Source organism: Nilaparvata lugens, chromosome 2, assembly GCF_014356525.2.
Source record: "Nilaparvata lugens isolate BPH chromosome 2, ASM1435652v1, whole genome shotgun sequence".
Taxonomy (NCBI): domain Eukaryota; kingdom Metazoa; phylum Arthropoda; class Insecta; order Hemiptera; family Delphacidae; genus Nilaparvata; species Nilaparvata lugens.
The window spans coordinates 50,341,647-50,367,625 of record NC_052505.1 but is presented as its reverse complement, the minus strand read 5'-3'; the positions used below and the strand labels follow the sequence as shown (position 1 = coordinate 50,367,625).

Sequence of the window (25,979 nt, the reverse complement as noted above, 5' to 3'; positions counted from 1 at the left end):
ACATTTATACGCATCATTCTTGTCAAGTTCATGAACTGAACTAATAGTCCAATCAATATAGGCATCAAAAAGGGGGTGTGCTTGCAATTTATATTGTAGTTCTGATTTTCTAATATATCATTTGGGTAAATAAGAGAAGTCTAGAACTAATTTCTTCATGCAAAATTTCCTTGTGCTAGATACAGGGTGGCCAAAAAACCTCGTAATTTCAGCTCATTTTCCAGTTTTCAGCTATTTCTGCCAAATCTCGTAATCGGACAGAAAATTTGCTCTTGTCTTTTTTTAAATTATAAAATTATGAAAAAATGGGATCATTCGGAACTCTCTATCTCCAATGAGTACTGAGTTATGATTTTTCAAAAATGAGTGAAATTTGAAGAAAAAAAAATCCGGAAATTGTAGATATTTTTCTCATATTAACGGGTTTCGCAGTTCTATGATAGGGTAAAGTGATTCAAGGTGGATTTTAGGCAACTGAGCTCGTAGAGGATGAATTTATCTACAATTTGGAATCAATCGTGAATTTCCATGATGTATCAGACTCGATTTAGAAACTCTCGATCAACAGTAAAATCACGAAAAAATGTAAAAACTGAAATCGCGATTTTTAAAATCTTCTGTAACTTTCGAATTTTATTGGAATCGAAAGTATTATTTATTGGAGTGGGTAGAGGGGGACAATTTTCACATCCTCACAAGATTTGGAAATTTTATCAGAAGTATTTCACAAGACATGCAGCTTTGAATATAGAATCGGCCATTTTTTGTGTATTGGAATATAAGCTCAAGTACACTCAACAATAAATTTTCCATTTTTCCACCGAATTTGACTTATGATGCATGTTTTTGAACCGCCTTGACAAACCGAGAAGAATGAAGTGTAGTACGATGAAATCTGAGCATTGTGTCAAAAGTTATAAGTGTTTGAAATTTTGATCCTTGAGGTGTCCTTAAGCACGCCTCTCCACTAGGAAATACTGAAATGGAAGAAGCAATTGGTTCTGGACTTCTCTTATGTACCCAAATAATATATTAAAAAATCAGAACTACAATATAAATTGCATGCACCAATGTATATAGTGACTGGACTATAAGGTTGATGAAATCCAATGAAATTATCTATGGTATCGTATGTTAACAAAAAGCATATTCATATTTTAACTTCCTGATTTGATTATTGAATAATAACATTTTTAAAAGATATTTCTGAATTTTCTTAAATTGAACTGATTTTCTGTGTATGTAAAGTGCTTTCAATTCACTTCATTCTGAAAAATGTAAATAAGTTGAATAGTGAATGTGCTATCTGCTACGAACAAAGATATTTGTCTATCTGTTGTACTTCGAGTTACTTAAATGAATGTATTATTATTTGGAAACATTGCGATTTTTATACAGTATTTAAATTTTTCAATTAAAATTGTATGATTAATCAAATATACTTATTTCCAGTCCTTTTCAGTCTTTTCCAGCTTTCATTGACCAACATGTTGGAATAATTGCTGAATCAAATTTTAATCGTGGGATCTTCAAACACACGTACAAATTTAAATCTGTCATTACCGTACGGTACATTAATCACGGGTTCTAGTCATAGAACGGCTCTATAAACCAAAAGTTACGGATATCAAGTATTCCAATTTATATAAATAATAGCAAGATGATTATTTTCTTGCTTCATTTTATATTTTTTCATTTTACTAGGATAGCAAACGGAGCAAATGAGAAATACAAAATATTCATACAAATAATATTTTATTTATATTGATTGTATTTATATCAACCAATGATAAATGAAAAATTCCATTCTATAAAACTTCAATAATTGAGAATGTTTCCTCTTTAATAAAACTCCAAAACAGCTTAAGCTCTATATAAAAACCACTCTTATTGTCTACTCATGCTGCAAAATATTTGAAACAGAATAAAATTTGTCAATGATAAAGTGATTAGAATAATTGAATCGGCCTGAGGAAAAAGGGAACATGTCAAAATTTTTCATTTTTTTATGGTTGAAATGAGTTGTTTACTGTGGGATACATCGATTGGAGTTGAAAGGGAACATGCCAGCATTCTCTTTATTCGAGAAACAGAGATCGTATTTTTGCTGTACTGGAGTGAAAGGGAACTAGTCATGACACACATGTTTCCTTTCAACCCCGAACATTCAAAAATCAACTGTTTGTCAGTTGTGATTTTTATGCTATTGTTAGGTTACCGTTGATTCACGCGTTTCTTTGAGGTTAGATTGCTTTCGGTAGAGGTGTTTATTGTAAAAGTTGAAGAGTGATAATTTATAATATCATCATGAGTAAAAGGAAGTCAACAAAAAACTCAATTTTAAGGGGTGAATTTTATATAAGTGCTTATACTGGATTAGAATTGTTGTCTTGAAAGAGTTTGCATCCTAATGACAAAAAACAATCTTGAAATTATCTATACTTTTATCTGTATTTACTTAGTTTTTTCTCTCCCCTGGAAAATTATGATTTTTGACATGTTCCCTTTCTCTTCAGACCGATTCAATTATTAAAATACATGAATTCATAAATGAACAAAGTGTAATAGAAAGCTCTATCTTGAACAATGCTGTATAGTTCTATAATTTCAAAATATATTTTTTACAACAATAATAAAGGTAACTTTGATGAAATAGCACCAGGGTAGACAAACATAATTATCTAATACTTCACTTCTTCAATGAAGTGTATCCACTCAATAAAGTTGAATCCAAATGGAATGTAAAATAATAATAATGACAAAATGAAGAAGAGTTTCAGAATGTAAAATGTTAGTTCTAAGAACTAGTTGATTTTTTATAAAAATATAATATAATATCAAGTAACAACATTCATGGGCATTTGACAAAAATTATGAGATCAAAAGAGTATGAGTTAACTGAAATTTATGCAATGTTGAATTAAGAATAAAAGTAGTAAGTAGTTTGTGATGAGATTTTAAAAATGAAATTTGTAAAATAAAACAGTGGTTATAAACAGTTGCATGATTATCAGAAGAACTGCTTTAAAATACAGTATTTAAAAATGAAATAATCTACAAAAGTAGGTAGATTTTCCGGAGTTGCCATGTTGAACAAATCATTTCAAACTGTCCATCAGTTATCAATATCAAATAGTATTGAAAATTTGTTGGATTTTAAAAATATTTTCTTGTTGAATTTATTTCACGAATAAAAATCCTACACCAAATTTTTTGGTAAGATTTTGTCAAAAGCTTATGATTTCAACCAACTCAAAGAGTGGAATGATGATCCATTTTACATCAGTTGATATCATTTGATGGCTTGAAGAACAGATTATTATCAGAACCGTTTCATCAAAGAGTATTCGAATTCATAACGAAAGACAATGATCTGTTCATTCGACGGTGACAGACTTGGCCAAGTTGCGGGGGCAATCTACGTTGCAACCCTTCAGCACAGCAATGTGATACGAGAGCAGCTGCATTGGAATCACTGTCAGAATTCCCTGAAACATTCAAAATTACATTGCCACTATATTTGACACAAAAAGTTTCTATTAGATTTGTTTCAATTTTTGCAAAGTCAGCTCATAACTTAACCTTTAAATTATACAAGCGTAGTCAAAATAAAAAATTGAGTAAAATGTTGTATAGCTAAAAATTATCTATTAACTAGGACATTGGATAAACTTATAAATATTCGAGAAAGAGTCCTCCTAGTTTATTCAAAAGTAAGAGAGGAGTAAATCCGTACGTTAGGACTGGTTAAATGAGAAAACCATGATGAGATGGACAAGTAAAAAACAGGGCCAGAGCGGGGTGCGAAGGGTCCACGTGCTTCGGGCGCTGGGTTTTGGGGGGCGCCAAATGATGATTTTTCATTTGTCCAAAATATAAACTATTCACCTACAAAACTTCAAACAGCTTAAAAATGGAATTAAGCGTAAATAATATGAGTTTGACTGTTGAAAAATTCTTCAAAAACAAAATATGGGTTTAGTTTTATACAGCTCAAGCAATGGGATGACAACTTCACTCTGTATAATTTCATAACGGCGAATTTAATTTATAATATTTCATGGCATACACGAGGTGTGGCTGTAAAATAACGGGACTGATATAGTAAAAGTTTTTATACAGAATTACTTATTATCACCTACAATATATACCCCTTGTATATCCCTGTAACACTCCATGCGAACTTTCCATTGTTGGAGACAGTGCTGGAGTTATCTTCTGTGAACTGTTTCAGGACTATTTGCTGCTCTCTCTTGGAAAGCTTCTACGGACTCGCCTAGAGTTCGCCTACAGATTCAGCAACTGCACGAATACTTAATCGACGGTCAGACCAAATCAAATTAGCAACTTTTTCGACATTGTCATTAGTTTTTGATGTTGAAGGTCGACCTGGGGGCAAATCATCTTCAACCTCTTTTCGACCATCTTGAAAACGCTTAAACCATTCAAAAACACGAGTCCGCAATAAAAATTCACTGCCATACACTCCTTTTAGTAAATTATATTCAGTATAATGCCTATTCAGCCTATTCAGTATAATGAAATTAATAAAATCATTCAGAGTCTCAGTATCGCGTGAGCTCTTGAACAGTGCAGACGTACGTAGTGTAGTGTAGAAGTAGAAGTAGTGAGTCAGCAGTCGATTGTTCACAGTGGTAAGTGGAACAAAACATTGCATCGAATTTCGGTTGAAATCCGCCGTCTTTATGCAAGTGAAGTGACCTACTTTCGCGCGGCTTTCTAGTGTCGTCTGCGTTCGCATTTTCGCGGTCGTGAAAGCCGAATACAAGGGCCTTCCGTGAAGTATGTTCGCGAAATAGAACAATGTCAGTAGAGAAATCAGTATTGTGCGAGAGCTCGTAGCGATAGGTTGTGTAGCCGTTTAGTCTAGTGTAGTGTAGAAAAGTAAAGTCAGCAGTTTGTTCGGTTGAATACTCTTTAATTAGAAGAAATTCGCGACGGATAAATTTTTCGTATATCTATGCAAGCGAAGCAGAAATTGGTCGATTGTGTTTTCAACGAGGCCGTTTTTGTGAACCGAGTTCGCACGCGTGCGCGAATGCTATTCGAGTGTTTCGGACAATATGTTACGATAAACGCGAATAATTTCGGATAAACAACTAATCCGTCTACCCAAATTCTTGGCGCCAGAGTTTGATGAAGAAGAAGAAGTAGAAACTGTGCCTACGAAAATGGAGGAATCATCTAATGCTGCTGATTGTTCATCAATTGCTGATTGTTCACCAGATAAGTACATTAGAATTAACAAACTCAAATCAGCAACAGAGCAGATCCTATATAATGCTTGGAAGGAGACTGAGCTGAAGTGGAAGAAATCTGAGGAAGAAAAACAACAGTTAATCAAGAGAATTGAAAATCTTGAAGCTTTGTGTTCAGGAGGTAGTACGTCACACAAAGCTATGGATAATCGAGGAAAATCATCTTCATCAAACCAGGTTATATATGAAACCGATGACGACACTCTAGCAGAAGAAACTGAGTGGGTTAGAGCTCGCAATAAGCGATCTTCAAAGAAGAGAAAGCTCTTGAATTCCCCTCCGATTGATTCATCCCGTCATGACATTCAAAAGCAGTCAGATGTTGCACAACATGGATCATCGGTTGCAGAAAAGTTGCCAGCTAAGAGCAAAAAGATTCCATCCCTTCCACCAGTGATAGTGGAAAACGTAAAATATTTTCAAAAAGTATATGAGGAGATAACAAAATTTGCCAGTAAGGAAACTTTCAATTTCAAAGTACTGACTGGAAATTCATTGAAAATAAATTTTCAGTCTGAAAACGATTTCAGAGAAGCAACAAAATGGTTGAATGAAGCAAAATACTCATGGTACTCGTATGAGAACAAACAAACGAGACCAATAAGAGTGATGGCCAAGAAACTGCATAGCACTTGCCAACCAGAAAGCATAGTTGCTGACCTCAAAAATAGAGGATTCAAGATAATGAATGCTGTAAATAAATTAAAATGGAAGACCAAGGAGCCATTTGACATGTTTATTCTATCTTTTAGCACTGAAGAAGATGTGAAAAAAGTATATGAAATTAAACATATAATGGGATGCAAAGTGGAGATTGAGTCATTGGTTTCATCTAGATTAGTGCCTCAATGTAAAAAATGTCAAGGTTTTGGGCACACACAGAAATATTGTAACAGAGAGCCAAGATGTGTGAAGTGTGCTGGGAAGCACAGCACAATCAGCTGCACAAAACCGAAGGAGTCGGAGCCTAAATTCGTCCACTGTGGAGGAAAACATCCATCAAACTACAGCGGATGTAGTGTAGTTGTAGAACTACAGAAAATAAAAATCAACGACAACGAAAAACCAATGTTCAGAAGACTGTTGAAGAAAAGAAACCCAACAAAAAGCCTGAAAAGGAGGAGCAGAAGGGATGAACAACCAGCCTGCAAAAGGAGCATTCAAGAGCAGCACCTCCTCTATCAGAAATCCGAACAATAGCTACTCTGAAGCCGTGTCTTCAAAGAAAAAGGAAACACAACAAGAAAGTATGAGTGGTATCCTGAACATCATCTTGGAGAAGCTTATAAAACAGGAGTCGATGTTGACTGTATTTGAGCAAAGACTAAGTGAAATAGAAATAAACCAAAGTCATTCAATCTCTAAGAAGAAATGAGCCAGCAATTGAGAATAATGACATGGAATACCCAATGGCATTCAAGAGAGACAAGCAGAATTAATAGTAGTACTTCAAATTAAGAAAAATAATAGATATAAGTTTAATCTCTGAGACTTCACAACCCAGTCATACCTGAGATTCAGAGGCTACAAGTTGTATCATACTTTTCATCCCCGAAATAAAGCTAGAGGTGGAAGTGCAATAATAATCAGAGAGGGTCTGAAGCATTATGAAAACTCACCTATTCAAACAGAAGAAATGCAAGTGACAACAGTTACAGTGGAAACTAGAAGATTTCAATTCAAGACACAATATAACCAATGAAGTTTACAAGAATTTATTCGACCACCTAGGAAACAGATTCATCATAGGTGGGGATTTCAATGCAAAACATATAAGTTGAGGCTCAAGATTGAACTCTCAAAAAGGAAGACAGCTATTTCAAGCTATAAATGATAGGCAATGCTCAGTAATGTCATCAAATAGACACACATATTGGCCAACTGATAGAAATAAATTACCATATTTGATATATTTCTTTGTAAACAGGAATTTATCATTAAACTACATGGAAATAGAAGATTGTGAAGACCTGAGCTCTTATCATACTGCATTGATCCTCAATGTGGGTGAAACTATGGTAATGAAAGAATGTAATTTGAGGCTAGTTAATAGGCAAACAGACTGGTCAGCATTCCAAGAATTATTGTGTGCAAAATTAGATTTTGAGCTAGAAATTACAAGCTGTGATCAGTTGGATTCTGAGGTTAAAAGTTCACAAGGGACATCCAAGAAGCAGCCTTGGACAGGACTCCACATTCAACACAGAGAACAAGGTCTTCTGGTTCACATTATCCACATCACATATTGGAACTTATCCATGAGAAGAGGGAAGCGAGGAAAAAGTGGCAGCGAACAAGAGCACCAGTGGATAAAACTCATTTGAATTTTCTAGCTAAGAAACTGAAGGAATGTAACAGTAGCTATAACAATGATATGATCAGTGAATATCTCAGAAACCTTGCTACAGATAAGAACTCCGATTATTCACTCTGGAAAGCTACAAAGTACTTGAAAAAACCCTCAGTTCAAGAAACACCAATCAAAACAATTAATGGTGAGTGGGCAAGGAATAACGAACAGAAAACTGAACGTTTTGCAGAATACCTGGAAAGTGTCTTTCAACCTCATCAATTCCAAGATGGTGTAGAAGATGATGAGATGGGAATATCACAGGATATGAGAGAGATTCCAGCCTTAACAACAAATGAGCTGATAAGTATTATCAAGACAACCAGTTGTAAGAAAGCTCCAGGATATGATCTCATTACTGGTGAAGTTCTGAAAAACCTACCAGATAGAGCTTTGAAAAAACTCACATTTCTCATAAATGCAGCCTTGACGATGAAGTATGTGCCACTGTCATGGAAGGTAGCTGAAGTCATCATGGTCCCCAAGGCAGGTAAACCACCACATGATGCATCATCTTATAGACCCATATCTCTATTACCCATAATGGCCAAGATCTTCGAAAAAGTTTTACTCTCCAGATTGAAACATGTGATAGAGAGTGGACAACTCATTCCTGATCATCAGTTTGGATTTAGAGGGAAACATTCAACAGTTCAGCAAGTCCATAGAATTACTCATGTAATCGAGAAGACTCTAGAAGAGAAAAAATATTGTGCTGCTATCTTTTTAGACGTCGCTCAGGCATTTGATAAAGTGTGGCATGTAGGTCTAATTAAAAAACTACAAAAAGTTTTACCTCAGCAATATGCCTCATTGCTAAAATCTTACCTGTCAGACAGATTCTTCCGAGTGAAACAAGGTGATAGCTACTCAGGACTAACACCAATTGAAGCTGGAGTTCCTCAAGGAAGTGTATTGGGCCCTACTCTGTACCTGCTCTACACCAGCGATCTTCCTGTGCCAGAAAATGACACTATTGCATCCTTTGCATATGACACAGCTGTCTTAGCAGTTGGAGAAACTAATGAGGAAGCTATAAGTAAAGCGCAAGAAGCCATCAAGAAAATTGAGAAATGGACTAGAACCTAGCGGATTAAGTTGAATGAAAGCAAGTCCACACATGTTGTCTTCACAAATAGGCATTATGTGTACATCCCAATAAGATTAAACAACAAAGAAGTTCCATTTGCAAATGAAGCTAAGTATCTTGGGATGACACTAGATGCAAAACTACGATGGAAGTCACACGTAAAAAAAAGAAAGAAGAACTGGATTTCAAATACTCGAAAATGTACTGGTTATTGGGGAGAAATTCAAGCCTTTCAACCTACAATAAATTACTATTGTATAGACAAATTCTTCGGCCTGTGTGGTTGTATGGCATCCAGCTGTGGGCTGTGCAAGAAAAAGTAACATAAACACCATCCAGAAATTCCAGAACAAGGTTTTGAGGAATGCTGTCAATGCTCCATACTTTGTCAGAAACTCGGATCTCACAGGGACCTGCAGATGGAAGAAGTCGATCACAAAGGCTGCCAGAAACCATGAAGAGACTCTACATAATCATCAGAACATCCAAGCTCTACACCTCATTGACAACTCTAATACGGTGAGAAGACTGAAAAGGAAGGAGCCTACAGATCTCGTTTAAATGTAGTAAGAGTGATTCCGAAAGAAACAGTGCATGGGCATTGCTCACTTAGACTGTGAAGGAGTGAATACCCCTTTAATGTCAAACTTTTACGTATTAATTTAAGCTAGAATTGAACTGTTCATTAACCAAAGTGTTAGATTGCAGTCAAATTACAATAAAAAAAGAAAAAAGAAGATTGTATAAAATACAAGAAATTCTACTGGCTTATTGGAAGAAACACATCACTTTCAATACCAAACAAAGTTCTCCTGTACAAACAGATCTTCAAACCTGCCTGGACCTATGGTATCCAACTGTGGGGCTGCACCAAACCGACTAACATCGCCATCATTCAACGATTCCAAAACAAGGTGCTCAGAAACATCGTTGATGCTCCTTGGTTTGTGCGGAACAGCGACATCCATAGAGATCTGGGAGTCAACCTGGTATCCTGTGAGATTCAGCGGTATGCAGAGAGTCATGAAGCACGACTCCACCAACACAACACCGTCGAAGCAATCCAGCTGCTAGACAACGGAGGATTGGTGCGGAGGCTCAAAAGGAGGAAGCCATTCGAATTAGTGTAGTGCAAGTGGTTTCAAGTGAAAAAGCAGAGCAGTGATTGAGTGAAACAATAAAATCATGCTTTATAGTACTATTATTTAATTTAAGTACATAATATTATCATTAGCAGTAAGAGATTCTAGTGAGAGTTTCACTGTATTTTATTTTTATTTATTAGGTCAGGTTCGATAAAATTTGCTCATTAGTCTCATGACTAATTAGGTAGTAAATTTAAAAAAAAAATCAGAGTCTAAAAAATGGCGAGTGTCCGGGTCTGGATGGAATTAGTGGTAAGTTGGTAAAAATAGTATCTGTAGCAATTATCCCAGTTCTCTGTGACATTTTCAATTGTAGCCAGGCTTGTGGCGTATTCCCTGATGCCTTGAAAATGGCTAAAGTTGTGCCGATCTATAAAAAAGGTGCAAGAACTGATATTGACAATTATAGACCTTTTCTTTCAGTCCCCCAGGGCTCAGTACTGGGGCCTCTCTTATTTTTAGTGTATATAAATGACTTATTCTCATTGACATTCCATGGTACTGTTACATCATTTGCTGACGATACTGCGCTGACCTATTCTGCTGATAGTATTAATCAACAACAAGTAATGATGCAGTCAGATTTGAACAATTTGAGGCTCTGGTTTGATGGAAACAAAATAGTATTAAATGTTTCTAAAACTAACTTTATAGATTTCTCGTTATCAACAGTCTTTGTTTTTCCAGTCCCTGTAAAATATCATGAGATTGGTTGTCAAATGGAGTCATGTAATTGTAATTGTATTGATCAAACAAATTCTATAAAGTATTTAGGAATGATTGTGGATGACAAATTAATCTGGAAAAATCACATAATGAATTTAAAAAGTAGATTACTTCATTTGGTTAGGACATTTTGTAAACTTAAACAATTTTTACCTGGATATATTCTCCGGCAATTGTATTGTTTCACTCTAAACTGGACTATGGCTTATGTTGTTGGATGTCGACATATGCTTGTCATTATATCCTCTTGTAATTCTGCAAAAGGCTGCAATACGTATAATTTGTGGGGTAAAGAGAAGGATTCACTCTTTCCCGTATTTCAGACTTTTGCAAGTTTTTCCCTTGAGAAGCATGTATGTGTTTAAGGTGCTGTCATTGTTTTTAAAATTAGTGGGAACCGAATGGGAATGAGGACTGTGCCTGATACGCATGCATTGTTGGGAGGAGTGATAACACGACAAAGGACAAGGGAACATTTAATACCACCTAGGCCTTATTGTACTAGGTATAAAAAGAGCTTTGTATTTTTAGGATGCAAATATTACAATTTACTCCCCATCGGTATCAGGAGAATTAATTCTTTGTCACAATTTAAAATAAAACTGAAGAAATGGCTTTTGAGTCTGTCACTTGAAGAAGTGGAAATTTTTAATTAACTGATCTTTCATCAAGATGTGATAGTGTACTGTATTATTTTGTTTTTATTGTTACACTGCATCTTTATAGTATGTATGTATCTGAATGTGAACGATGTCTGGTAACCGTAGTTTAGGTGATTTTTGAACTTTATAATTATAGAGTTGTGCTTTTACTGACTTGAGTTCAGTAATAAAGCTTAAAGTTATTCCTATTTGCATGTGTGTGGGTGTGTGTGTGCGTTTGGATGTATTTAATCATAATGATAATTTTTTGAACTCCTACAAACGGACAAAAGGGATATTATCGTTATTTTTTGCTTGTAGTAATTTTGTTTTGCAGAGGATAAATATTATACCTACTCATATTTATTATGTGCCAAGCTTTATAGATAAGTGGGTCCACTATCTACCATTGTTGTGCCGTATTTTATTTGTTTTTCTGTGAAATAAAAACATATTCTATTCTATTATATTATAGGTTTTGGTAGCGGTTTAAAGTAAAATTTAATAACAATTCGTCGCTCTATTTTTACACTTACCATTTTTCTGGCAAAACAAAATACCTACACTTACATAAATGAAGGTTATGACTCAAAGAAGTTGTTTACAGAAACGGGACTAATTGCATTCTGAAGAGGAAGTCTCAAACTGATGGTCAATGTTATTGGCGCATGTGCACTCGTTCCACTGCAGCGTCAGTCCCGTTATTTAATAGCCACACTTCGTATCAACTACAAAAGTTAAACTGAATCTATACATTTAGCTACTAACATGTTTATTATGGTTGGACCTCTAGACGCGTGCTACGTATTCAAAAATTTCTCCTGAAATACGCCCAAGATTAACGGTTCTTGCATTTTTCCTGATTTTTCAAGTATGACTCAGGAAAAAAAGTTGAAATTTGGGACATACAGGACTAAAAACAGAAGATTGTGATGGGGGTATATCCATTATTCAATTTCTCAGTAGTGTGTTAGGTTTCTCTTGATTAGCCAACGTCCTGGATTATATTTTTCAACGTCTTCTGACGTGGAAAAAGTATGATAGTTATGGGTTTAAAAGAACTGAAATAACTTGCAATCATGTTAGATATTAACTCTACATCAACATTAAACATTCACTTTCAGTAAAGGAAATGTTTGGCAGAAACCTCTATCAAAATAAGCTGGAAAGTATTCAAGACTAAGTAGACTATAAGTTATTAATAATCACCTGTAAACAATCCACTGTGTGAGGCACTTCAACGAATTTGGAAGCGAAAGACGAAGTCTCAATGTCTCCCTCTTCACAAATGATGATTGGTCTACCCTCCCTGGCAGTTACTTGTTGAAGGGCATTTATACATTTCTGGAAACACATAATTTTATAGGGTAGTGTTCAGCATAAAGTTCAGTTCCAAGAATCCAAAAAGGTATTATACTATACCGAATAAGTTAAGAAGTATTTACTATGGAAAAAGTTAGATTCTTTTAAATAAATATGATTTGAACGTGGCCTAGTTAAATTAGGAGGTAGACCTAAAGATATGGTGAATTCAACAATTAGATAAATCTTAAAAATTCAATATAGGGCGATATGGAGAGCGAATACAGAGATATTTTAAGCCAAGAACATTGGAATTATATCATAAGAAGGCAATCCATTACCCTGAAAAATATAAAATAAATTCTATAGTAAGATTTTCATTGTCAAGAAGTACATGAATCGATAAAGGGCTACATTTTATACATTCTTTCAATTTTGCTCGTATTTAAGAATTTGAATACTTCCAATGTTGTGATTTTATTCAATAAAAGTTATTCCAACATGATTGATAAACCTATTGCATTTTTCTATTTTTGAGTACGGTACAGTACAACATCAAAATGAGGAGATTAGCTAAAAAATTCATGACTCTATTAAATTGAATTAGTTCTTGAATGGGAATTCGTTCAATAAAATACTTTATAGCAATTAAACATTATAAATTGACAGAGTTCTCACCACATAAACTGGGTCCCTGGTGACTATCATAATGACTGGCATAGTGTGGTCAACAAGAGCCAAAGGTCCATGCTTCAGTTCTCCAGCCATAATACCCTCGCTATGCATGTACGTCAGTTCTTTCACTTTCTGAAATTCATTTTTTGTTATGAGTTGATTTCGAATTATAGAATGAAAAGATACAGTCTTGAAATAAATAGACATATGATAATATTCATTAATTACAGAGCATCACTAGTACCCTTATTCAAGTAGCCCTATTAATTGATAGAGTTCATATGAATTGAAATGATCAAAGGTGCAGGATAGATACAATTTATTTTCTAATCCCCTTGTTCTTAAAAGTTGACAAGTAATGGAAGATTATGAAAAACCGACAGTTATAGTTACATTGTTTACATTCATTAAATGCAAACATCTTGTTGAACTATAAACAACTAGCTTAGATTGGAAATAAATTTGAAATTCAACTTAATTCAAATCATTTTCAAATATTACCAACAGTTATGAGAATTCGAATCTATCAGGGAAAATCCCAAGACAATAGTTTATAATATCAAAATCAATATATTTCAATATTAAAATAGTTTTTTTTTAACATTCTTAGTTTTTCGGTAATTTTCAAAATTGATTTTTTTTTTACTTTTCTTTTACCAATCACTTTAAAATGTTAAATTCTCATAATGGTCAGTGTGCCTATAAACTAGTAAGACTGGAACATATGAATGGCTTTTCTTCACATCATAGTTGACCTGGAACAAGCTTTCCAACAACATGATTCATCATTGGCGAGTTACGTTTACAATATTACTATTTTGCACGTTTTGTAGGTTATAAAGCAAGAATAAATATGTGAAATAGCTTTACTCACCAAAGCGCCTTCCAAACAGGTGGCAAAGTTGTATCCTCGTCCCATGATGAGCAGTGACTTCTGTTGGAACAATCCCTTGGCCAGCTCCAGCACCTTACCGTCCATTTGCAACACACTGCGAATCTGCTCATCCAAGTTCTTCAAACCCTTTATGATCTGAAATTAAAAATTGTTTAGAAAACAATTAATGGTAATTAAACTAATGGTAATATTTAATGGTAATTAAAATATAATAATATAATATAATAATAATGTAATAATAGTAATATAGTAATATAGTGATATAGTAATATAGTAGTTTTTAATGGTAATATAACTAATTGTGAAGTAAGAAAATATGAGGAAAAATTGTGGATGATGTGAACATAAACCTTAAACTTGAGAGTTGATGGTGATGTGATAATGATGGATAGAATTTCAGTATGAAACAGCATTTGCAGGTGTCTCCAAACTTCCGGCAAGCTATTTTCGAAGATAACGGACTTGAAAAATATTGAATTTTTCGAATATTCAGCAGTGAATTTCGCCTTGACATTCGCTTAACTTATTATTCATGTGAATGAGAAGATGATGGAGACCAAGCAAAAACTTTGATTGTTTTATGATTATCTGTGAAAATAAACCTCACAAGCATGCCCTTCTTTTTGGTTTGGTTTTGAGTAAAAAACATGTATGCCGGCTTACACATGTGTTTCAAAACATGTGTCTTGTCTGATGAAATTCGAGATAGAATTCTGCATGTCTGAATCACGCATCATGCCTGAAAGCAGAAAATAATCAGTAGATTGCAATACAAGATTGAAATTCCTGTATTTCATCAGAGAACGTGTGCATGCAAGTAGTTGGTATCTCATGTGACATATCTGCTAATGACCGAATCGGTCTCGAGCAAAACATGGCTTAAGTGGATGTTTCATTCTCCTATGTCGCAACATTTTGCAATTCATATGTCTCATTCATTTGCAACATCAGCAGAGAATGGAAAATTATGATGTCTTAAGACCAGAGTGTAAGCCCGCTACAGATGACTTTTTTCTAGAGTGATACCTACTAGCCTTAAATTTGAGAATGATTTACTTCAACTGCTTACTTTAAAGTAGCAATTTCCCTTTCAAATATTATTTTGAGTAGTTCACTTCAAAGTATTATTTTTAGCAGATTCACTTAAGAGTATGTAGTGCTGATCTCAGAGCGGTAGATATAGTATATCAGTAGATATACTTGAGAGTATTAAATGCTGACCTCAGAGCGGCGAGGCTGCATGGATATTCTGTCCTCACTCATGACCAGACCGAACATGACGAGCGAGATGAACTGGGAGGTGTAGGCCTTGGTGGAGGCGACGCCGATCTCGGGACCCGCGTTGATGTGGATGCCGCAGTGCGACTCGCGACAGATCGAGCTGCCCACTGTGTTCGTCACGCCGATGATCAGCGCACCTCGCTGCTTGCAGTACCTCAGTGCCATCAGAGAGTCTGCTGTCTCTCCTGCATGCAAATTGCCACAAAACTATCGTTATCTTCAAGTGTCTCTTCTGAGAATACTAAACTAAATTGATGAACAGGGACTATTAGAAGAGAGATGCAAAATTATCGTTATCTTCAAGTTTCTTTGTTGAAGTTCTGACACTGTGTTACTTGTAAATATTTGAAGAAACACTTACTTTTGTTGGAGTATTGAGGAATGTATTTCACTCCTGAAGAAGGAATGAGTGAAATACATTCCTCAATACTCCAACAAAAGTAAGTGTTTTTTTTAATATTTACAAGTAACACAGTGTCAGAACTTCAACAAAGTTATTATATAGTGTTTCGTCTTGGAAAGCAACTTCAATTTCAATTTTCTCTTATGAGTATACTAACAAAATTGATTAAACATATACTATTGAAAGAGAAATTCAAAATTATGGTAATCTTCAAGTCTCTCATTTGAGAATACTGAAGAAATTGGTGGAACAGATACTATTAGAAGAGAGACGCAAATTATGGTTATCTTCACGTTTCTAATCTGAGAATACTAACGAGATTTATACAGCAGAGACTATTAGAAGGAAGAGTCTTTCTGAAAGACTACGATAGAAGAGATGGAAGAGAAATTGTTAAGTGAAATAATCAATTTTCCATTTACATTAATCAAGTTTGTGGGTATTAATATTATAATTTGGCCAGCTGTCTCTCCTGCATATGCAAACCAAATAAATTAGTGAAAGAAGCATATAACAATAAGTGTGAGCTAAATCAATAGATTTATAGATATAGCCCAATCAAATAGTACATCGGACCAAACAAAAATTAAGGTAATTAAGGTATTAAGGCAACTGTTCAATCAATATTTTTGTTCTATACTTTTTTGAAGATCATGAAATTCTCTACAATTTTCATACCCTAAATGTTTTTCTATCTCCAATAGGAAGCGAGTTATAGCTCGTCGAAAATTGTTAATTTATTTCAACTTTGCGAAAAATCGCTAAATCCATGTTTTTTCCCCTTTTTACTTCTTATAAAGTCGTATGTGGTATTTTTTGATCGTAATTAGGGTATCACTAAGATGTCAATACAATCACTAATGATAGAGTTGGAACAAGAAAATAAATATTTTAGGGTAGTGATTTAATTATTTGTAAGACTCATGATTTGGCGCTAACTTTTTTGGATGAATTCAGATTCAATGCTAATGGCTAAAAACGGCCATTATTGGGAATAAAAAGTGCACGTTATACAGTGTTATAGTGTGAAAATTATCAAGTACTTACTAGAGTAGATTTCATAAAAATAGCCCAGTTGACGATGTAACAGCAGAGTGCCTTCCCAACACCACCCCACCCCCAACACCACACCAAGCGATGTTAACAATTCATCGGGTTAAAATATAAAATATGAATGTACTTTTATTCATAATCAGCTGATTTGGCAACGTTGCATCAACTCTCACTGGACTATAAACTCACTCTTAGGCATATCGTCCATCTCCAATAGGAAGTAACTTTTATCTCATCGAAAATTGATAATTTTTCCTACTTTGAAGGAAATTTATAAATTCACATTTTATTTTTATTTTTTACTTCTTTTAAAGTCGTCCTTGGTATTAATTTATCGTGATAATGGTGTTACCATGATGCTCATAAGGTCAGTGACAATCTTACAGGCTCATAATGATTGAAAAATGAGATAGTTCCCAGATTTCAATAATGAGAGAAATTAATTACCAATTTTCGACGAGCTGTAACTCGCTTCCTATTGGAGATAGAAAAACATTTAGGGTATGAAAATTGTAAAGAATTTAATGATCATCAAAAAAGTATAGAACAAAAATATTGATTGAACAGTTGGTTTTGGAGATATCGTGAAAAAACTGAAAAAAGTACGAAAATCTCGTGGTTTTCAGGCTGCCAAAAGTTATGCCTTCAGAAATTTTGGTGGGAAACCATAGATTACTCTTACTAGTACCCAAATGGACCGATTAAAACAATAAAATCAATTACCTTAATTTTTGTTTGGTCGGGGCTCATTATGATGACTATTTGACTGGGCTAATATTAGATTGATTGGTCGCCTCTACTGAGGTGAACAAAATTTATAGAAAATGTCTCAAATGAGCGGGTCTACAGGCGGATTCCCACACATCAATGTGGAAATATCCTTGCCATCAGTACTAATGCAACTATTCCCACTCAGCCCGACCGAGTGAATATGAATAGTACCATTGCAACTAATATGTGCACTGAACCGGACACGGACTGGTATTAATTAACATGAGGGAATCCGCCTTAAATTGATTAGATCGATTGATTAGTCATCTGAATCTTCTGAGAAGGCGGATAAAATTAATTGGGAATGTAAATGCCTCAAATTAGGTCTTAAATAATTGATTAGTTGATCATTTGTCTCTTTTGAAAATGCAAATGGAATTCATGGAAAACAGACACCAATTGTTGACATGTAAAAGAAAAAATGTATATGTCTTGAATTGGTTGGTCTGAATCAGTTGGTCAGCTGCCTCTTGTGAGAATGCAAACATAATATTGATGGAGAGGAGACAATACTTGATATATGAAAGCATTAATGTTGCCTCAAGTTGGTGGGCATTTATTGGTTAGTTAAAAGACAGGTAACTATCCCGAGAATGCAAACAAAATTTATGAAAACTGAAAAAATAATTTCCTTTTGAAAGAATATAATGGATATATTGAGCATAGTACTGTATATTATGTGAATGACTGAAATTCATGGGCTACAGAGCATGGGCAATATTCATCTAGGAACATTCGGTAGGTTCTGTTCTTGTTTGTTTACTTAGAATTATCTTGTGAACGAACCATGAGTGAAACAACAATCATTACAAGTAAACAAAAAATGCATTTCCACTTCAGAGAACGTCCATTCTTGATGGATGAGAGCAGACTTGCCTGACTGAGAAATGAAGAAGCAGACATCGTCTCTGAAGACGGGAGTGACTCGGTCGAGGAAGTCGGAAGCCTGTTCGACCATGACTGGCAGCTCAGTCAGCTCCTCAAGCAGCTGCCGTGTTGCGACTGCGCTGTGGTAGCTGGTGCCACACCCAATCAGCATCAGGCGCCTGCATCTCCTGATTTCTGGAATGTAATCCTGAAAAACACATTTATAAAATAATCATAAGGGTGTAGAAAAATTGTTTGGTGTACTTGAAGAGTCAAATTCATTCTTGGTATCCACATACATATTAGGTTGATTGAATAAAATCTAGAAATGGTTAGTTCTGAGTCATTTACAAGCAAATGCTTGGATTCGAGTGAGATATATAATCTTATTTGTATAGAAAGAACTAATGACTAGGTGCTGGTGACTAGATTCTAGTTTTTATCCAATCGACTCATTGTATTCAATCCATGGAGAGAAGAGACTGATTTAAACGACTGTGAAGTGATACGATACCCAAGTGTTAACAATACTTCAGTTTCAAAAATAGAGAACACAATAATTTTCAACAATTACTGGTTCCCAAAGTTGAATTTAAGAGTATGTTAGCTTTCCTGATGCGTTAAATTTTCCAAGCTTTTGTGATCCACCCTCACCGCATATCACATAATAAACATCACATAATCAATCGTATCGGATGATGAATAATAAAAATGTATAAACTGAGAAAAAATAAAATTGAGTTACTACCTTGATTCCTCCCAAGACAACGGTTTCTGTCTCGAAGTTGACACGACCTCTCATTGTATTGATGACGGATTCTGGTTGTTCAAAAATTTCTTTTTGCATGAATGAGCTGTAGTTACCTGAAAATACATCAACCAATGAATTAATAAGCGTTGTGCATTAAGAAGGAATAAAAAAATCTTTCAGACACTTGAAAATACAAGGACCAATAAATTAATAAGCTTTTGTACAATTTAAAAGAATACAAAATCTTTTAGATACCTGCAAATACAATGACCAATGAATTGATCCAATAAAAATATACAAATTATTTTGGAATACGTAAAAGTCAGATTATCAAATCGAATAAAAGTATATTTCGTATTTTGGTATTTTGGGACAAAATAGAGACAGGTAAATGTTCATTAATATAAGTTTCATACATTAATAAAATAGGCCTACATGTCCATTTGATATATTAAGACAATACTTGAAATATTAAGACAATATTAGATGAATTGTTCAAGAAAAAATTTGAGAAATCGGATATCTGGCGTATTTAATATAATATATCCTTATAATTCCAAAGGAATTCCAACTGTGTATTCCAAATTAAGGTTTAAAGCAGTTTTGGGCGAATGCCTGTTGTTTTTACCTGCATTGTATTTATTGTCTATGAATAGATGAATGAATGAATGAATGAATAATATAATAGTTGTAGTAGCCTATGAATGTATCTGGACATGTATAAATTTAATTAATAGCTTAATCATGTACTCTTTTTTATGCAAAAATAATTTTTTAACTTGTAATTATAATGAATAACAAGGCAAAAATCACTGACCTTTCATGATTTGTTGAATCTCCATCTTGAGAGTGGTGATCTCACGCGAGTGGGAGTCATCCATGGACCTCCTCAATCTGTGAATGCTCAACATGCCTTCCTTCACAGCAGCTACGTCATCATCCTAAACAAATAAAATGTCGTCAGTTGATTTCATATTCATTGACTAAAATAATATTCATTGTGAATAAGTTTTTTAAACTTTGCAGGCAGTTATTTTATATAGTGCCTACTAGTGCCTCTATTAGGCACTAGATAATAGTTCCTCTATTATTTTATCACCCTACAGCCAGGATGTCTATGGCATTTCTGAGTATGTGTTGAAGAGCGTGAGTACAATAGCTGACCCATTGTTGTCATTAATCAACTCCTGTCTAGGAAAGGGGATTTTCCCACACTGTATCGAAATCTCAAAAACAGAGCCCATTCTCAATAAGGGTGATCCTGAGGTCCTTGCAAGTTTCAGATTTGTATCGATTGTGCTTACCATTGGAAAAGTCATTGAGACAGCCATGCTGCAACAAATGAGTTTCTACCTGGAGAAGAATGGTCTGTTGGGAGGCATGCAGCATGGATTCAGAAGGGGGAGGTCAACCACATCAGCTACACTCTCTCTGGTGGACAGAATCTACAAGGCTTTCGAGGAAAAGAGTTCAGTTTGCCTGATGCTGTGTGACCTGACTTTCGATTGTGTGTCTCACAGGATCCTACTGGAAAAGCTCTCCAGATATGGTTTTCAAGGCAGAGCATGGAGCATGGTAGCAGATTACTTGCTGGATTGTGAGAATATCGTCTCACTGATGGGAGCTACTTCAAGGGAAAACATGTACCTCTTGGCGTGCCTCAGGGATCGGTGCTTGGGCCTTTGCTGTTCTTGATTATAATCAATGATCTGAGATTGGAGGACTCAAGCCTTCTTTTTGAGGATCTCACCACAATCATCGGTAGGGGTGGTGGTCTCACAGCAGCAGGATTGAGAGCGCAGCAACTCTTTGCTGAGGCCAGGGACTGGTTCTCCGCAAATAAGCTGCTTCTCACCGAAGGAAAGACCCAGAAAGTGATGTGTACTCTTGGCAGTATAGATCTAAACCAGGCACCTGTCACACTCCTCGCTCCTCGGATTCAGTATATATTCAAAGCTGACCTGGGAGTAACATATTCTTGGAGTGTGCAAGAAGCTGTCAAGAGTCATATATCTTTTCAGGAAGTTGAGAGCACTGCTGAGAGTCAAGCGGTTGCTGATGTAGTACCATGCAGTTTTTGGTAGCCGCATACTGTATCTACTGCATACTGTATACTGTATCTGCATACTTGATCTGGAGACATTCGCCACATAGAGACACTCTACTGCTCCAAAAGAAAGCTCTCACATATAGAAATCAAGCTCTTACATAAGAAATCATCACATATAGCAAGTATGATGCACATTGCCAGCCAATCTTCCGAAGATTAGGCATCCACAGACTGTGGACACTACATCTTGGCTTCACTGCTATATATGAGGAGTAACATCACAACGCTACATCGAGGAGAGCAAGTGCACTCCTACAATACTCGGAGGACAAATTTGGATTTGCCGCACTGTCGTTTATCGAAGGTGGAGGATTGTTTCCCCGTGCTGGAGATGAGGATGTTTAACCACTTGCCAGAGCCGGTGACGGCGCGTCCGGTGAACATCTTTAGATCCTTGCCTAAGTGGATAATTGGAAAGTGTCTATATAATATCAGTGCTTTTTTAATGAAGATACTGGTGATCTGTAACACTGCCATCATGATCAAGTAAAGTGTGGTCTGTTTGACCAGTGTTATTTCTCATGTTGAAATATACTGACTAACGCGATCTATCCAGGTCTTTGATCAAGAGATTTGATAATGGATATTGGTTCTGCCATCAGATATGTGTATGTACTAAAGATACAAAGAGTATTATTGATAAAAACTAATACCTAAAATTTTCTAACAAATTGAGGTGTAAGTTCACGTCCAGTGCCAACATACATATAATCAAATTTTTGGTTGGGATCAATTTAGTATGTTATTTTGAGCACAAAATCACGAAGAATAAACGGCGCTCACTATTGTTTTTTAAATAAACTAAGTTCAAAGTAGCACAACTTTACATGCATTTAACCTATAAGTAGTAGCCATTTTGATTATTGAAATCATCAAATTATGATATTCCTAATCTGAGTTTTCCTAACCCAAAGCTTTTCCTAACCCAAGCTTTCCTAACATAAAGCTTTTCCTAACCTACAGCTTTTCCTAACCTTAGCTACTTACGGTTGCTACTTATAGGTTAAATGCATGTAAAGTTCTGCTACTTTGAACTTAGTTTATTTTAAAAACAATAGTGAGCGCCGTTTAATTTTTGTGATTTTTTGCTCAAAATAACAGACTAAATCGATCCCAACCAAAAATTTGAAGACAGGTATGTTGGCACTGGACGTGCACTTTAGCCCAAATGGATAGCAAATCTAAAGTATACAAATATAGTGAGGAGATTTTTTAAAATACCTGAATATTTCGAGTCTCTAGATATTCTTGACGCAAGACAGATTTGGGCCTACTAGCAATAGCTGAATACATTGTTTTATCACTTTTTATTTTTTACAATTGCTTGATTAAAAAATGCATTGATTGTGTTTACTTTTTGAGAGGTAAAAGTACCGTAGGTTAATTAAAAAGTACCAATTTTTTTGAATAATTCTCTTAAAAGTTCAGTAGACGAGTTTCTTTATTATGTCTAAAACGTGTTTATAATTCCCAGCTGACTGATACCATTTTCTATTCTATTTTTATTGAATAGGCTACTCAATTTCACTAACAGTTCATTCTTTCTCATTCTAAAATTCACGTTATAAAGTCAGCATCCAATTAAAATTGGTTTTCTATCCTTGTCTGTCATTTAAGACGAAGCAGATCGTTTTTGGGATGTAAAGGAATAATATGATGAACTACCACAATATTTAATCTTAATTAAATTTATTAATAATCATAGAAAGAGAATGATGTTCTTGGTGCATAAAAGAAATATATTTGAGATATAATTGATCAAAATTAACAAAAAATCATATTAGATGAACCGTGATGTCTTGAATTACAGCTATCTACTAAAGAAGGCGGTTGAAATAGAAGCATGCCTGCTATGAAGTTCAATCATTTCCCATTTCCACTAACTTTATAGGGTGAATGTTACTATAAATATAATTCTCTATAGACGGTCATAATCCAGCATAATTTATATAAAATGAAGTAAATTCAAATAAATTTTTGTTGGTGTCAAGTCCTTTGCGGGTAGGTTTAATCTGGTCTGAATATGCATAATATGAGCCATCAGTGGGTCTCCATACTTTAGCTGGGATCATTTAACATGCTCATCCGATAACACGGAGTGACTTGGTTGAAATCTTCTAGTGGTAACTGTGTTTGACCCGGCATCTCTTCATTAACTAGACGATGGATCTTTTCAGCATAGTTTACTATCTGAATACTAGGATACAGAATACTCAGTTACCAAGAACTCGGAACGTCTGATTATTCTCTTTGTGCACACCAGCTAGATCTTAATATTTTTAAGACTTACGCAATCTACATTATCAGTCTTTGGTTAATAATCAGCGAAAAAATACTGCCACAATCTCACATTTTAATTCCTCTAATAAGTGCGACAAAGATAGTATATAATCTTTTGATATAATAAAAAATAAAATATTAATTGCATATGAAACATAATAATTAATTTATAATCGCGATAATTGTATGGATGAGTGTGAGCATTTTGCATTGATAAAGTCTTTCTAAAAAGCTCTGCACCTACTTGTATACAAATCAATTCTAAAAGTGGATTCCCCGATATCAGTTTCAGTGCACGTGCCTGGTACAGTACAAATATTATTTCCTCAAATTCTAATGAGACTATTCACACTTGCTCGGCCGGAATGAGTGGAAATGGTCCCATTGGAACTCATGAGAATAATAATACATTCACGGTACCGGACACCTACACTGATACTGAGATGTGGGAATCAATTCAGAAAGTAGTATTATTGTTTTGCCAAGATTTGTTCAACTCTGAAACGTCATTATAGTATGGTAGTTGTTTTTTTTTTAATTTAACTCTGACGCTTCTTTATGTATATATGGTACGATGGTTTGTTTGTTTTTTTTAATTTAACCCTGAAGCTTCATTATTATATTAAGGTAGTTGTTTTTCAATTTACCTCTGAAACGTCATTATAGTAGTTGTAAAATTGCATTTTTATTTCAATTGTGTGGATTAATTGCATGTAATTTTTATTCTATTTTGGCGAAATTTGCAAACAAACCTCAAGGAAGATGACGCGGTTGGTGTGCTCAATGACGGCGCTCGCGTCAGACGCGAAGAAGTACTCGACCTCCTTGTCCTCGAGAGGCTGGAATTCAGCCGTCGAGTCTGACCGCGGCAGCATTGGCAGTTCTTGGCGTCCATGGGGCCTATGGTCTGCAAAATGCAACACAACTCTAATTGATTTGAGAGGTTCTATTCACATAGAAAATAGAAGCGAAAAATAAGGGTTAGTGCACACAGAGAGCGGTCAGCGGGCTTGGACTGGACTTGGAAGGATAAAGATATCAATATAATACATTCTCTTGAGACCGCTGGAGTTCGGAACGCTGACCGCTCTCTTTGTACACACATCTCAAGACTACCGGACTACCGTAAATTAGGACATGGCTATTCCTAACTATTTCTTGATTTATTATTAATTTAAGTTATTTGATGAAATAGATTATGCATTATTAAAAATAAAAGGGATAGTTGAATTATGAATTCAGAGACAGTAAGAAATAGCCTTGTTCCCAGATTTATATTAAATAATAGAGAATAATAAAAAATAATCATTTTTCAGAATAATTTGGAAACAATTATAAGTTTATAAATTCATTTAATTTTTCTAGAAGAAATATTAGATGCAAATTCAATTTATTCACAGCCAATTTTAATAATATGTTCTAGTATTGTGCAAAAGATTACTTACAATGAGCATCACCAGCCCTTCCCTTCAAATATTATTTTATAACCAAATTTTAGTCTGAATTTTGCATTAGGTCTATTGTTCAAATGATGTTATAATAAATATATAGATATTAATAATGTGTATCATTTGGTACAATACAAAATCCATAATTATTCATCAATTATTTCATAAAATTAGTAAATTTTTCAGAGAATATAGACTTTTTTAGACTTTTCATACAAATTCGTATTGTGAACACTATGATATGAAAGTAGGGGATAACGACACACCTAGACCGTTCACCTTTGGTAGTTGATAAGGTTGTTATAAAGATAAATGAAAAAATCAAGGAAATATCAAGAAGCTCCTTGTAATTTACTTGAATTATTGCAATTTGCATAAAATTTCATACCATGAAACGTAACAATAATATAAAATGAATACCTAATAGCAATCACAATAATAAATATAAAAGAAGATAATATTTTAAAGAAACCACCTTCCACCTCTGATGAGCACCGTCCACCACCTTAATTAGGAGAAGAAATCGTGGCTGTTAGTAGTACGAAGTCGCTACATGTTGCCTTTCTACTGCTAAATTTCTCGTGAACTATAATTTATTGTGGAGTATTCAAATAGCTAGAAAACCAATTGCATCGTCACTTACTAGTCGGTAGATAATTTTTGTCAAAATCTAAAAAAGTGTATTATATTATTGGCTATAACGGATTGATACCAAGTATTTTGTCGATCAAAAATAAATTTGATTTGATTATCTGTAGATTGTAAATGGATATCAATGGAATCGAACACGAGAAAGGTGACAATAAATAATTTGTAACAAGTAGTGGGCATAAATAATAATGCACTCTTGACACTTGCTAACATATTTATTCATGATTTCAACAAAGGAGTCCCATACGATGATTAATAATT

At 34.7% G+C, this 25,979-nt stretch overlaps 1 protein-coding gene across 3 annotated transcripts in view; it reads right to left on the bottom strand.

Annotated features, from left to right (window-relative positions):
- Nucleotides 1-1,738: 1,738 nt before the first annotated feature.
- LOC111051192 (glutamine--fructose-6-phosphate aminotransferase [isomerizing] 2) overlaps nucleotides 1,739-25,979 on the bottom strand; it is a 47,930-nt gene continuing 23,689 nt past the window's right edge. For 2 of the 3 annotated variants that reach the window (XM_022337640.2, XM_022337641.2), the window contains 9 exons: nucleotides 24,372-24,526; nucleotides 20,047-20,170; nucleotides 19,227-19,342; nucleotides 18,488-18,686; nucleotides 15,325-15,569; nucleotides 14,083-14,238; nucleotides 13,212-13,340; nucleotides 12,441-12,575; nucleotides 1,749-3,488 (listed from right to left, as the gene is read on the bottom strand). In XM_022337640.2, coding sequence (XP_022193332.1) covers nucleotides 3,378-3,488; nucleotides 12,441-12,575; nucleotides 13,212-13,340; nucleotides 14,083-14,238; nucleotides 15,325-15,569; nucleotides 18,488-18,686; nucleotides 19,227-19,342; nucleotides 20,047-20,170; nucleotides 24,372-24,526 — 1,370 coding nt within the window. In that variant the 3' untranslated portion in view covers nucleotides 1,749-3,377. Of the gene's footprint in view, nucleotides 3,489-12,440; nucleotides 12,576-13,211; nucleotides 13,341-14,082; nucleotides 14,239-15,324; nucleotides 15,570-18,487; nucleotides 18,687-19,226; nucleotides 19,343-20,046; nucleotides 20,171-24,371; nucleotides 24,527-25,979 lie in introns of all 3 variants that reach the window. The other variant, XM_022337639.2, reaches the window with a different exon arrangement.